This window comes from Siniperca chuatsi, linkage group LG22 (assembly GCF_020085105.1).
Source record: "Siniperca chuatsi isolate FFG_IHB_CAS linkage group LG22, ASM2008510v1, whole genome shotgun sequence".
Classification (NCBI taxonomy): domain Eukaryota; kingdom Metazoa; phylum Chordata; class Actinopteri; order Centrarchiformes; family Sinipercidae; genus Siniperca; species Siniperca chuatsi.
In genome coordinates, this window is record NC_058063.1 from 16544815 (window position 1) to 16560384 (window position 15570).

The 15570-nt window shown below is 37.3% G+C and overlaps 1 protein-coding gene and 1 pseudogene across 1 annotated transcript; both read left to right on the top strand.

Annotated features, from left to right (window-relative positions):
• Positions 1-176: 176 nt before the first annotated feature.
• LOC122869905 lies at positions 177-5860 on the top strand (annotated as a pseudogene).
• A 3555-nt stretch (positions 5861-9415) lies between these two features.
• On the top strand, positions 9416-14216 carry LOC122870588 (tripartite motif-containing protein 16-like). Its single transcript, XM_044184897.1, has 7 exons — positions 9416-9660; positions 10386-10757; positions 10950-11045; positions 11789-12022; positions 12456-12618; positions 12696-12755; positions 12875-14216. Exons 1-7 carry the CDS (start codon positions 9430-9432, stop codon positions 13396-13398), a joined length of 1680 nt encoding a protein of 559 aa, XP_044040832.1. The 5' UTR covers positions 9416-9429; the 3' UTR covers positions 13399-14216.
• Positions 14217-15570: the final 1354 nt, after the last annotated feature.

Sequence of the window (15570 nt, forward strand, 5' to 3'; positions counted from 1 at the left end):
TGCAGATACAGGCCGGTAGCCAGGTCCATCCCTCAGGATGTTTTCTGCCACTTTTTTTCACTATTATTTCCTGTTAGCTTATACCTTGGGTCATATATCATAAGTTGATAACGAGCATCCCCAACTCCTGCCATTTGGTCTCAGGGTGCCCAAAACCCCTTTTTGGGACATGTTTCTGGCAAAATGATGTGAATGCAAATATTAAGGTACTACAATTGCATAAATAGTCATACAAGTATGAAGTTTTGCAGGGAGAACAAAAGGGAAAGTAGCTAAATGAGATTCTATTTTAAAATATCACCCAAAACATCCCTAAAAAGACTGTCTGCTTGATAAAGTCTAATCAAAAATGATTATTTTCCAGCACTTTATGGTAAATATCAAATCAGAGAAAACAGTAATTAGCCTTCCAAATGGGGGTAAGCATATTTAACATTTAACAACAGACCTAGATAAACACTCTAAATGCAGCCAAAGGGAAAAACAACAACAGAAAAAGCCAAAGACAAGGGGACATCAAATTCCCAAAATGTTGTTATTGGCATACCAAAATAAAAAGCTTGTAACAGAAGAACTGTAAGGCCAAAATGCATATATAAGGACTCATGTGAAAGGCAAACGTCATGGGAGCTAGTGAGTTTTTGGTTTATTGGTGTCCCCAGACCTTAACCCTGATCCGGTGCACCACAGATCCACAGTGAATTTTAAAAGGTTAATCATCATCATATGCATCATTTTCATCCTCTTCCTCATAATCATCGGTATTTGTATGTACCTATGTATGTATGTAACCCTTTTGCACATGATACTCCCCAAGTCAAGTCAAGTTTATTTATATAGCACATTTAATAGACTGGCTATGAAATGAAAATGTAGACTCATTGTGCTTCAAAATATAAGCAAAAAAGAAAAATAGGCAAAAATCATGCATGACAAAAACATACAAGATACATATAAGATAAGGAGGTATTACATATATGGAAACACAAGATAAGATAAAAACAAGATAAAATGGTATTACAATAAAAATGGAATAAGATAAGTAGGTATTATCATTATTAATAAAAAATGAATGATAATGATAAACATACTGATTCTATGATAAAACCAGTTGACCACACACTTTGTACATGTTAACCACACATTTTAAACCTAACTAAAAGCTTGTGAAAAAAGGATATGTTTTTAGTCTGCTTTTAAAAGAAGATACTGTTGTAGCAGACCTGTCAGGGATACTCCAGGCTCCGCTACCCACTAACGATCCACACCTGCTCCCAATCACACTCCTGCTCCACATTAGCTCACAATCCCTGCACTCAACTCAGTATGTGTCTGACCTTGTTAGAATGTAGTACTGACCATGCCACTCGGCATAAAACCCTAGATCTCCTTTCTCCAAGCGATCTCCCTCCTTCACACTTCTCTCTCTCCATACCCACTCTCTCTAGCTGTTATCAAGTAAAGAACACTCTTGTCCATCTCAGTGTCCCCTGCCTGTCTGTTCCGTAACAAGACCTTAGTTCATGTGGTAGAGAATTCCAGAGAGTAGAACCATAATGAATGAAGGAACCATAAGCTGATTTAGAATTGATTCTAGGTATAGTGAGGAGACCTTTACTTGATGATCTAAAGGATCTGACCGGTGTGTATTCAATGAGCATGTCAGCGTCAGAAAAGATAGTCATGCCAGTCAAGATATTGATGGAAAACAACGGAGGCTGCTACACCAATGAAATACTACAAGAAGTCGAAGATGAAGAGCGCATTAAACTGTTATCAGGACACATGTCACAGGACGTGATCAGAAAACAAGCGAAAACCAACGTCAGACTACATAGTCACTTGCAATGTTTGCAGATTTTAATCGGAATTTCTGAGGTTCCCCAAAATAGCAAACAACTGTGTAGTTTGTGATATTCTCAAAGACCAGAATAAACTTACAGCCCTTATTGGATTTATAAGAAAGAAGTAATCTGGCTACAGGCCACACTTTAAACACTAAGGGCTTATTGTTTTCAGTCTGTTTCCTTGTACAGCTGATTCCCAGAAGTTGGATATAGATGCTGCCAATAAAAACACTGTGTGTCTCACTCAGAGACAAAACACTCCACCCTAAAAAGGTATGAAAAGGTGCAGCTGCCATCCTCACTCTTTCACACGAAATAGAGTATCCCATTTATTATGTAAGCTATTCTTGATGCCTTTAACAAGAAACCTAATTCTAAAGGAAATTGTGCTTTTCACTATACAGTATAAATGTAAAATGCACTCATAGCACTGAGTTTTTAATCACCTTTAGTGGTGGGGAAATATGGAATTTTGAAGGCAGTGAATGGAGTTTTTATGTTTTATTCTTGTTGCTGTAATTCTTTTCTATTTCTCTTATTATCACTTGTTATTTATTTTACCTGACTGTTTTATTACCGTGCCTTTTGTCATGTTATGTTATGATTTTACAAAATTCTGTTCTACAAATAGTAATTTAAAAATAATTAATGTGTTTTTACATGATTCTGATAGGTGTAAAAACAAAACATTAATTAAATGCATTGAACATGAATTTGATTATGTTATTTTCATTTGAGTTTTTACTTACGCTTTGACATATTTTGCATAATCAAGGCCTGTATCAGGAGCTCATAGGTGATACTCTTTCCATTGTTCAGGTACAGCTAATCAACAAGTCTAACCGGTAGAAAATGAGAGTACAGTCAAACCACAGCAAGAGAACAAAACATCCAGCAAGGACGAGTGCCTACAGTGATTTGTTTTCTGACAACATGGACGGTGAGTTGAGCTTTATCAGTGCAGTGGTGAAGGAATTATTCATATTCTTTATGTAGTAAAAGTGACAACACCATACTGTAAAAATACTTACAAGTAAGTCTCACATTGAAAATGTAACTAAAGTAAAAGCATGTGAGTATTATCAGCAAAATGTATTTGAAGTATCAAAAGTGAAAGAAAAATGGGCCCTTTTATTATGAAATTCTTATGGGTGATGCATGAATGTGTAGGTAGCATTTTGCTGTTGTAGCTGGTTAAGGTGGAGCCACCTTTAACTACTTTGTATACTGTTGGGTAGTTTAATCTTTAACAGTGCATGATATTTTCATCCTGTGTTTTGTATGAACAATCTTGGTAAAGTAACTGGTAACTATATCTGTCAGGTAGATATAGTGGAGGAAAATATTTTCCTCTGAAATGTAGAAGAGTAGAAGTTTAAAGCAGAATGAAATGGAAATTCTTAAGTGGAGTTCAAGTACCTAAAATGTGTACTTAAGTACCATTTTGAGTAAATTGATTTAGTAACACTGAGCAACATGCTGTACATAATTCTGCCACACACAGAACTTTATCCATCTACAATTCACTCACTGCTACGAAACAACTGAGATATTGGAAGAATTTCCATGACATCAGGAGGAAATGTAATCACTTGATGATCCCTTAACTTTTAATCTGGCACCATCATCAGGCCAAAATACTATTTGTTCAATACTACTTGATGTAAGATATAAAATGCCTAAATAAAAAACAATCAAAAAACAAACAAGTGAAATATAATACACATTGCTATATTAATTTACTTTGTATGTATATATAAACAAATTCAAGCTAAATAATTGTCCTTTAACATATGTTTTTCATATCATTATAACACAGTAAATGCATACAAAAAAAGGAAATGCATATAACCATGTGTGTTGTATTTCACATTATTTATTTGATTTGTTTTATTTTATGTATTTTAAATCTTCCATATTGTGTTTAGTGCTATTTAACAATTGTTGGCACGTTAACACACTAAACTAAGACAATGATAAACATTTCACCTGCTGAACATCAGCATGTTAGCATTGTCACTGTGAACATGTTGGCATGCTGATGGTACCTTTTGGTATTTTTCACTATTCTCTGAGTTTACAGACCAAACAAATAATCAAATGAGAAAATAATCAGAGCCAAAATGTCAGGTTAACAGAACAAGTAAAAGTGAAATGTAATGTATTTATACAGAGTCATTGTTGTCTTCTAGTACTGACTTCAAGGAGGATCGTCCTACTGGGAAAAACTGGATCTGGGAAAAGCAGCCTGGCTAACACCATATTTGGCGAGAAACTGTTCACCACAAACCATTCTCCCAACTCTGGAACAAGAAAATGTCAAACAAAAACCAAATCTGTCAATGGAAGAAGCATCACTTTGATCGACACTCCTGGTTTCTTTGACACAGATAGATCTGAGGAGGACATGAAGCCTGAGATAGTGAGGTGTATCACAGAGTGCTCTCCTGGGCCTCATGCTTTTCTCATTGTGCTTAAAGTGGAGAGATTCACAGAGCAGGAGCAGGCTGTCATCACTAAAATATGCCAATGTTTCTCTGAAGATGCTCTAAAATATGCTGCAGTTGTCTTCACTCATGGTGACCAGCTCCCGGAAGGAATGAAAATTGAGGAGTTTGTCAGTCAGAATAAGAATCTGAGTTGTCTGATGAAGAAGTGCGGAGGCCGTGCCACGTCATTGATAATAAATACTGGAAGAACAACGAAGAGGACGACTACAGGAGCAACCAGTTCCATGTGGCAGAGATATTCAACACACTAGACACAATGCTTGAGGCAAACAAAGGATGCTACTATACGAATGAGATGCTACAAGAAGTGAAAAGAGAAATACAGAGAGAGGAAGAGCGCATTAGACTGTCATCAGGAAACATGTCACAGGAAAAGATTAGAAACAAGGCTAAAATTAGCGTTTTTGACACGTTATTGATCAGATCAGCAAGTATTGCAACAGGTGCGTTGTTAGGAGCTTTGCTTGGTGTGGCAGAGATGGTTACAGCAACTGTTAGAAATATTCAGGACCTTTCAGATTTTTCAGCAAGAGCAAGAGGAACAGTTGCATTGGCCGCTCAAAGTGGCGTAGTAAAGGGTGGTCTGATAGGATATAATGCAGCTGAAGGGGCAGAAACTCCAGTGGAAGCCATCCAGAAGACAGCGGAGGCGGTCTGGAACCAATCTTGGGGTGCAGCACAACAAAACAACAAATAGAATAAATACTCTGACAGCACTGCAGAGCAGGAGGTTGATGTTTTTTTAGATAAAACATATAAATCATGTTAAACCCAACTAGGGAAGAGTGGGCTACTTGACTTATGGATGGGTGAGACATTTAAATCATTAGTTGGGAACCAGGATTTAGCGATCGAGCTGTAGTAACTTCCTAATAATTTTTGTCAGTTTTGAGTATCAGTGTGATTGGTGTTTTACCAATACAGGGTAAACAATTAGTATACATTTGAGAAATGATTGATGACGACATCAAATTTAAATTATGAATAATTCCAAAGGGAGATCAAATTGTAATTCTATTAGAGAGAGGTTGAAGACATTCAATATGAACAGGATATCATAAAACATGATAATAATCATGTGATCAATAATCTGAAATCATCTATAACTATTTATTTTACACATTTTGTTTTCCTCATTAGTTGATTCTTGATTGAAGAGTTTTTGCATTTTGTTTTGAGTGATTCAACAAGTAAACAGCTGTGTGTTGTGTGTTGATAAGTTCTTTCAGTCTCTCTTTTGTTGTGCCAGCTACAATAAATTCACAGACCATGAATTATAATTCCTTAGGTTAATCAAAATCAATTCTATGTGCGAAAGGACATTTATTATGATATTGTGATAACTTCTGTATTTTTTGAAAGATTTATTTTATGCTTTCCATGACTTTGAGATGCTGAAAGATGCTTTTCAGTTTTTTCCATTAATGAGAAATGGATCTTTGTTATTAAAGTTATTGATTGTGTAATAAGTTATGTAACAATTAAACAGCTGTGTGCTTATAAGTGTTTTCCAGTCTCTGTTTTGTTGTGCTACAATAAATTCAAAACAGCATTTCATATATTAAAAATTTCCAATGACCCGATAGAGTTTCAATTAGAATTTCTAAGGTTTCCAAAGATTGCAACCTGTTCTTCAATATTGAGAACACACGGTAAACTCAACCACACGGGTCACAAGTGCATGTATGGAGTACCCAACTGTCGCTCACTTCAATTAATGTCATGTTAGTCTGGTTATGCAGCCTGTTAATAGTGTCCAGTTCAATATGACTGTTGCCATTAAAAAACTAATCAAAATAACATTCTTTTCAACCTGTACCTTCCCAGCCACAGTCACCATCCTAAACAACTATGAAAAGGTGCAGCCATCACCCTCCTGACAGATTCTTCAATCTAAATCCCAGACAAAACTTCAATCAGAATTTCAAAGATTACAAGAAAAGAAAGCAAGCAGCTGTAGTTCTTGAAGGTTGGCTGTATGTCGAACTAGATTACCATAAACACTAAAGAGCTGTCAGTTTGCTAAAGTAAAATAGACAAATGCTATTATCAATGGAATAGAGATGTCAATGGTCACATGTGGTGGAGAGAGAGATGAAGTTCTTATTAGATTAACTGCAATGCAAAGCTAAGGAAATGTCACATAAATCAAGAACAACGGACAATGTGCCTAATTTCAGACTTTTTTTTCAATTGATGTGGAAAATTTCTCTGTGTCCCTGAACAATTTCTGTAACAAGAAAAGCACAAAAAACTGCTACTTTTCTGGAAGACATTGTAAAACATATTTCATGTTTTTTCTTTGTTATTTCTCATCATAATTAATTACATTTATTTCTTATAATGTCCCTGTCTTATGTTATACAGTCATTTTGGAGCTGCTTTGTATGTGCAGAAGTGTGTCTGTCATTTTCCTGTTTGCATATTTCAGTATAGTTGTTGTAAAACACAAGTGCAATGCAAATGATGGACTTTACAATGAAATTTCATATTAAGAGTTTAGAAGATTTTTTTTATTGTTTATCTTTGGGTGGAAGTGATTGAAGGTAAGAATGAAAATAGCATAGCCTACCTTTTATTAAAGAAATTCTCACTTTTCACTCCTGCAGGGTAGTCGCATATGCGGGCTAAATGCAGTCCACATGTCGTCTATCACAGGAATCTGCATTTTCAAGATTTCCATTTTTAATTAATTTGATCACAGAGCAAGTTTTGTCACCAAACTATAGGGTGTTTCTATTATTTTGTCCACCACATTTACAGTAGGGTGGGTTCAGCAAAAGTGGGCCAGTTTTTGGCAAATACACTGGGGCACCACTATAACAAATATTCACTCACTTCATTCATGTTTTTATGAAATAATACAACCCTTCTTAACATGTTCATGTAAAGTTTTGAAGAGAACTGATTATTGTTTGAAAGTTATAGACTCTCAAACCCAACAATACCCACCATTTTTTCCACTTCTTTCTCCAAATTACATGGATGTTTTACGTGTAGGCTAGTGTAATATGGATGTAGCTCAAATGATACTATATGTTGTAGTTAATATCAGTGTTGGGGAAGCTACTTTGAAAGCATACTTAGAAAAAGTAGTTCAAACTACTTTATTACAAAAAAAGAATAATGAACATGTGCTATGAACTTATAACAAAATAGGCCTATAATACAAAAAAGTCACATGCCAGCAAAAAAAAATGCCACTCAGTTGATTTTATTGCAAAAAGTGCCCACTTATTCATAAGTCATGCATAAAACAAAAAATAAAATACCCCACTGTTCATGGGAAAGTACAAGGGTAAAATGGTAATGGTAAAATAAAATAAAAATAATTCCTTTTATGGCCTAAAACAGTTTGTAGTTTCAGTAGTTAACTACACATAAATGGCAAAAAAAGAAGTAATTTAACTATGTTAAATGTTTCTGATATTAGCTTAAACCATTCTTAAACTGTTAGTTGTGCTCACCTTTCTTTTGAAAGAAATGAGTCAAAAGCTGTTTTCCCTCCCACTGTTTGCTTTCTTTCTCTTTCCTTTCTTTCTTGGTACCTTGATTTCCCTTTCTTGGAGAAAGATATGATTTACTAATTGCAGTGATGGCTGAAGAAAGACGATCATCTTTTGGAGCTATTTCACAGCTGTGAATGAAAACGTTGCTAACTGCAATGTGTGTATCAAAGCCGGGTCTCACAGGTGGCAGGTAGAAATTCTACCACTCCGATAACCTTACAATTATTGCTAACCTTTGGCAAATCATTTAGTGGTCATGAAAATGTATTCAGATTTAGTATATTGATGATGCATTCAGCTCATAAATCATGACACACTGCTCTCCCCTACATGACAATACATAAGCCGCTTTTCATAATAAAAAGTATTGGTATTGGTATTGATATTGATGATTCTGACCATGTATTACTTGGTATCGGATCGAAACCAAATTGTGGGTATCCCCCACCCCTAGTGTTTAGAGACAAATCCCAGGGGCAGATTAAAACATTTTGCACCTATTGTAAGCAGTGACAGGGGCCTCAGAGAGCCTCCATTATTTTTGTCCATACAAAGTTCAGTCCCCTAACCGATTTATTTAGCCAATTTTATTTTACTGCTGACACTAATTACTTAGAAATAAAAAATTGCAAACAAAAACAAACTTTTCATTCCAAGCTTTTTGGGGGCCCTCCCCCATTGGGGCCCTGGGTAGTCAGGTAGTCCCCCCACTAAGACGCCCCTGAACATTGGTGAGGTGAGGTGCCTGTGCAGAGCCCACAGGATACTAAAAGACAATACCCACCCACTAATTGTACATATGTTCTGTGTGTGTAGTGAAAACACTCTCCAAAACAGTTTCAACAAAAACTGAAAATAAACCTTCATGAATGTAGGATTTATTGCAGGATTTTTGTATTAGACTACATTCGTTTTGTATTAGACTGCTAAAACTAGTGTACCTAGCACTTTTTATGCTACTTTATACTTCTACTGCACTACATTTTGGAGGCAAATATTGTAATTTTTACTACACTACATGTTAGCTACTTGTTACTTTGCAGAGATTATAAAATATAAATCAACTAATAAATCATTAACGTTATATATTATCATAGGTTAAGCTACCCAGAAGTATATGTGATTAATAGCACCACCTTTACCAGCTGTAACGTTAAAGTGATGCAAACATTAATGCATCACTAACAATAATCCTGTAATATATATGATTTTGAAATGGGCCATTCTGCATAATGAGAACTTTTGGTACTTTAAGTTGGCCTATATGATTCTTTAATACTTTTGTACTTTTACTTAAGTGAGATTTTGAATGCAGACTTTTACTTTTAGTAGGCTACTTCTTCCACCACTGGCTAAAAGTAACTATAAAGTAGCCATAAACTGGCAACTGTGATGCGTGTCAAGGAACACAAAGTAGGCTAAGTTGTTTACCTTGACGACATTGGAGGCTCTACAAAGCCCCGTCTCAGTAGGCAGAAGCATGCCTAAGAACCCTTCCCCAAGTCTCTTAAGAGAAAGTGAAACTTAAAAGTGTTCTTCTCTGCATGTGTGAAACTCATCAACATGGCGGAGCAGGAGCGCAGCGTGGATTTGGACCAGAATCAGTTTTGCTGTTCAGTATGTCTGGACCTGTTAAAAGAGCCAGTCACCATTCCCTGTGGACACAGTTACTGTAAAAGCTGTATTGAGGGATGCTGGGACCAGAGAGAGGAGAAGGGAACGTACAGCTGCCCTCAGTGCAGGGAGACCTTCAGTCCCAGGCCTGTTCTGAGGAGGAACAACATGCTGGCTGAGGTGATGGCGGGAAACACTAGTGGTGTGGTAGAAACAGTATAGGGGTTGTGATAGTGTATAGAGAGTTACTTTTAGCCACTTATTCCACAGTTATTAAAAGACAAATAGGCTTATATGTAGAGTTTAACTATAACATCTTGAAATTATCATTTTTATCTATCAAAATACTCAACTCTTTTTAATACTATGGTGTCACTATTTTTGAATACACCTGTCAAAATACAGGATGTTACAACATGTATGAAGTGGCAATATAACTGAAATTCATAATTAGATCACTGATTAAACGTTTTAATGCGACACCATGTGGCCATAAGCACTTAACATTTTGGTTAATAACACCTGAAATGTGTAGAGGCATATCCTACCTTTTTTCATAGCCACGTCTATTTCTATACAAACATTTTTAAACCACCATACCTACAAATTGTATTCAATCTCTATCAAATAATGTATTTGTGTGCTTGTTTTTTACATGTCATAAAGTTTTCCTGTAATTGGTGGTCCTGCAAAATATGAGGGTATTCCACCTGTAGGGCTGACTACAGTCACATGATACATTTAAATGGCTGTGAGTGGTCATGAGTCACTTGAAATTTGCACAGATATCCTTGTGCACAGCCTTGGTAGACGTGTACTCTGTGAATTCTGTTCTCATTCTACTTTTGTCCTGTGTGTCATATAATCTACAGTCTTTCTCACGACCTTCCTTTTTATCATCCCAGGTTGTTGAGATGTTAAAGAGAACAAGCACCCAGCAGGCTGCTCCCCCTGCTGCTGTGGCCTGTGCCGGCCCGGAAGATGTCGCCTGTGATTTCTGCTGTGGGAAACGAAACAAAGCCACGACGTCTTGCCTGACGTGTTTGGCATCTTACTGTCCAGCTCACCTCGAGCCTCACTACAGTGTTCCGGTGTTGAAGAAGCACCAGCTGGTCTCGGCTACAATCCCCCTACAGGAAAAGATGTGTACAAAGCACAACAAGCTGATGGAGGTCTACTGCCAGACAGACAAGAAGTGTATCTGCTATCTGTGCATTATAGATGAGCATAAAAGCCACCGTACAGTGTCAGCTGCAGCAGAGAGGGCTGAGAAAGAGGTAGAAACAAAAACACGGAAGAAATACTGAACGTGAAAAATAAATGTTTGTTACTTTAGAATTTTAGTCAAATCTTTATTACCAGTTGTACTCAGTAGATCTGATGTGGTTGTAATAATCAAAAATGTAGTTTGTGTTAATGAAAGCACTAGAAATTAGTAATTTGCTTAAATTACCAACATTTTCTTTCAGGAACAGCTGATTGAGAAGCAAATGGAAGTCCAGGAGAGATTCCAGGAGAGAGAAAAGGAGCTGGATGAGCTGGTCCAGGCTCTGAAGGATTTCAAGGTATGGACATTAAGTATTTGATCCTGTGTCTGTATTCCCCACTGACTATAGAAGAAATCTTGTCCAGGTTTTTTTTATCTGGTAAGTTGAGCTTATTAAGTGGTAGAAAAGGTTTCAATCGTAGTCATCTGGACACTGTTTAACTGATTCTGAAAACAGTGTCCAGGTGACTAAGATTTAAACCTTTTCTACGATGGAACATTCCTGGACGAATGAGGGACTACGCCATCTCAAGTGGTATTACTGATATAAATAAAACCTTTTGCAGCATCATAAAAGTTTAATAACTTGACACTGAGGCCAGTCAATCACTCTGAGAGTGACAGCAGGCTCTAATCTGTGTTTTCAGTTTTGATACTGAGGCTACCTTTTTGTATATACTGGTATATGGACTGGGCCTTTAATTTTCTGAAGTAATTACCCTAATAACCACTACAGATGCATGCGTTTACTTGTTGATTCAATTTGTCATGACAATGTATTAGGGGCCCACTGAAAGTTCATATGTACGGAATCCAGATTTTTGTGCTACACCACTGGCTATTATTAATTTTTGTCTGAGAGACTACTGACTTGCTGAGATATCGCCATCCAGAGCATCCATAAAATCAACCAATGCCTATGCATAATATCATCATGTTTGAGTAACTAATACCACATTGTGTAAAAAAAATCTGTGGCATTTTGCCACAGAGAGTGCATTTCAAAACAACAAAGCTTGATGTTTTTCTGTGTATGAACAGAGTTGTAGCCAGACTGCAGTGGAGACCAGTGATGAGATCTTTGATGAGCTGATCTCCTCCATAAAGAAAAAACACACTTTGGTGAAGGAGCTGATCAAAGCCCGGGAGAGGACTGCAGTCGCTCAGGCTGAAGAGCTGCAGCTGCAGATGGAGGAGGAGATCACCAAGCTGAGGAGGAGAGACACCGAACTGGAACAGCTTTCTCATGTGGACGACCACATCCTTTTCATTCAGGTACCAGACACTTTTCAGTGTGGCAGCTTTTTCTATCTATCTTTTTTTTTTGTATTTCTATCACTTTGTATATTTTTTATGTTATATCAGTTCCACATGACTGAATAATCAGTGCCATACAGCCAAAGCACTCACCGTCTGTAACATCAGAAGCTTAAATATGTGACATCTGCAAGCCAAATTTCACAGTGCAACACATGATGACCATATTGGAAAATCAAGTTTGATTTTGTCCAAGCTTAACTGAAAGTTAACTGGTGGTTATTCTCTGGACCACAAAGTTGGACAAATGTATACAAAGTTTTGGTTGACTAGTCACATTGTTTTTTTTATGGAATTGACATCAACTAGATTTTATGTGTTTTTACATACAGTAAATATTATACTTGTAACTATTTGTTTTCTGGTCTCTGGCTTGTTGAATTCCCTCCAGACTTTCCAGTCCCTCTCCACCTCCTGTGAATCTCCAGACTTGCCTTCAGGTCGCGTTGTTCGTCCCCAAAGTTGGTTCAAAACTGTGACTGACTGCTTGTCCAAGCTGAGGGCTGACATAGAGAGCCTCCTGCAGGTGACGGGGCCCAGGATCTCTGCCACAGGTACCTGATGATAAAAAATTTAAAAAAATCCAGAATTCAAGTCCAGTGGTATTTAGGATTTTTTTTTTTTTTGTTAGTGTCTACTATAGATGTTGTGCTGCCACCTGTGCCAAAGACCAGAGAAGAGTTTTTAAGCTGTGAGTAAAACATTTAATTCTCTGCAGTTCCAAAATATGACAGTGAATTAATAATGAACTGAATAGCAAAAATTTTATGTTAATTATATATATTTTTTCCTGCTTTGTTCTTCCATCAGATTGCTGTCCTCTAACACTGGATGAGAACTCAGTCCACAGATACTTGTCCCTTTCACATGAATTCCGGCGGGTGAAGAGTGAATACTACGAAAGATGTTATTCTGCTCACTCAGACAGGTTTATGAATGTCAGGCAGGTGTTGTGCAGAGAGGGTTTGTCAGAGCGTTGTTACTGGGAGGTGAGTGGCAGTGGTTGTACTTGGTCAGTGGCAGTGTCATACAAAGACATCAGCAGATCATCGTCACATGACTCAGAGTATGGAAAGAATAACAAGTCGTGGCGTTTAGAGTGCTCCCCAGATGGTTACTCTTTCCAACACAACAACGGAAGAACAACAGTATCAGGCCCTCAATCCTCCAGGATCGGAGTGTTCCTGGATTATAAGGCAGGTACTCTGTCCTTTTATAGCATCTCTGACACGATGACTCTGCTCCACAAAGCACACGCCACCTTCACCCAGCCTCTCTATCCTGGCCTTGGGCTGAAGGGTGGTGGATATGCAGAACTGATTGACTACTTGTGATAAAATGTATATTGGGTTAATGTGTACCACTGTTGATCAGGCTGTAATTGGCCCTCCAGCATAACTGGATACCATATGATAGATGAGAGGATGTGATTTTACAAGAGTGAAAATGGTAAAACGAACGTTGAATCCCACGTGCCCAAATGTTAAGGTCTTGCTAAGTCAGAGTTTTGTTGTAGAGTTTTTGTGCCAATTTTCTCTGTAGCTTGTCAATGCTAACAAGAAATATTTTCTAAATAATAGCCAGTGTTTTTTTGCAGAAAATTTGTAAAGAAATATGCCTTAAGAGTATGGCATATCTGCAGTTTAGCACTTTGAGTAAGAAAACCTTCGAAAGCCTATATAAGTAGTTTCCTTATTGCTAAACAATTAAAACAACTAAGGTAAAAGGGTGTAGTGGTGTTAAACATTTTTTGTTAAATGGTTGGGATTTTTTCACTTTGGCTTCCCCAGTTGAAACAAACGTATTCTTCTTTGGGGTTTCCAGATATTTTTTTTTATTAGGCACCATGTGGGTCTGAAGGTTTGTCTGATTTAAAACACGACATTTGAAAATGTTTTTTAAAAAACATGTTCTTTTGAGTGTTATGGCTCTTAGTTATTATGGCCGATTGCTTTCACTTGTTCATTTGGATTGCCAACTGGAATACTTCTTTGCATAAAAACGCTGCTCAGAAATGGTGACACTTCCTGTCATATAGAGTGGACATTTTCTGTTATTTACATTCTCCACCACATTGGATCATTTATATGCAGAAGAGTATGTTTTGGTTATTTTCAGAGGAAAGAAATGAATAAATAAATACATACTCACAGCCCATTGTTTGATTGTAATTTGTCTCTTGGCAGAACATTTCTAGGCAGATGAGTCTAAACAGTCTTACGTGTATTATTTGCACACCAAATTTAATAAGTTCATCTTAGTGTATTTAGCAGTTTGTTGGTGTCTGACATCATGAAATAATTCACCCTGTTCTCTATAGGGAACTACATAGTGTCTCAGATGGCAAAACAATAATTTCAGACACTAGTGCTCCCCAAATGGTTACTCTTTCCAACACAACAGAAGCACACCAGTGTCAGGCCCTCAATCCTCCAGGATCGGAGTGTTCCTGGATTATAAGGCAGGTACTCTGTCCTTTTATAGCATCTCTGACACGATGACTCTGCTCCACAAAGCACACGCCACCTTCACCCAGCCTCTCTATCCTGGCCTTGGGCTGAAGGGTGATGATGATATGTCAACTAGTGGATCTTATGCAGAACTGATCAAGTTATGGTATTAAAATGTATATTGGGTTAATGTGTGCCACTGTTGATCAGGCTGTAATTGGCCCTCCAGTATAACTGGATACCATATGATAGATGAGAGGATGTGATTTTAAAAGAGTGAAAATGGTAAAACGAAAATTGAATCCCATGTGCCCAAATGTTAAGGTCCTGCTAAGTCAGATTTTTGTTGTAGAGTTTTTGTGCCAATTTTCTCTGTAGCTTGTCAATGCTAACAAGAAATGTTTTCTAAATAGTCCTGGCTCTTAGTTATTATGGCCGATTGCTTTCACTTGTTCATTTGGATTGCCAACTGGAATACTTCTTTGCATAAAAAGGCTGCTCCGAAATGTGACACTTCCAGTCATATAGAGTGGACATTTTCTGTTATTTACATTCTCCACCACATTGGATCATTTATATGCAGAAGAGTATGTTTTGATTATTTTCAGAGGAAAGAAATGAATACGTACATACTCACAGCCCATTGATTGTAATTTGTCTCTTGGCAGAACATTTCTAGGCAGATGAGTCTAAACAGTCTTACGTGTATTATTTGCACATCAAATTTAATAAGTTCATCTTTTGTATCTTAGTGTATTTAGCAGTTTGTTGGTGTCTGAAATCCTGAAATAATTCACCCTGTTCTCTATAGGGAACTACTGTCGTAAGGGGTGCTATATAGAGGTATGTGGACCCAAAAGCAGATGATGAGGAAGCAGTCTCAGGGAAAAGTAGCCGGATGACTACCATGTTTATTGTGGGGTGGTATGCAGGCAAGTACGGGCAGAACAGTAAGCAGACAGGTAATGAGCAGACAAAAGGCAGATAAGTACCAGCTAACATAAGTGAAAGCAGGGGAGTGAGTCCAAGGTGGGAACACAGTTCACAGGGGAGCAG

Excerpts from the sequence above, each read along its gene's own strand:
- LOC122870588 (XM_044184897.1), top strand. The coding sequence starts at position 9,430 with ATGGCGGAGCAGGAGCGCAGCGTGGATTTGGACCAGAATCAGTTTTGC. Across the intron at positions 9,661-10,385 it reads GGAACAACATGCTGGCTGAG|GTTGTTGAGATGTTAAAGAG; the intron begins GTGATGGCGGGA and ends TTATCATCCCAG. Across the intron at positions 12,619-12,695 it reads GCCCAGGATCTCTGCCACAG|TGTCTACTATAGATGTTGTG; the intron begins GTACCTGATGAT and ends TTTTTTTGTTAG.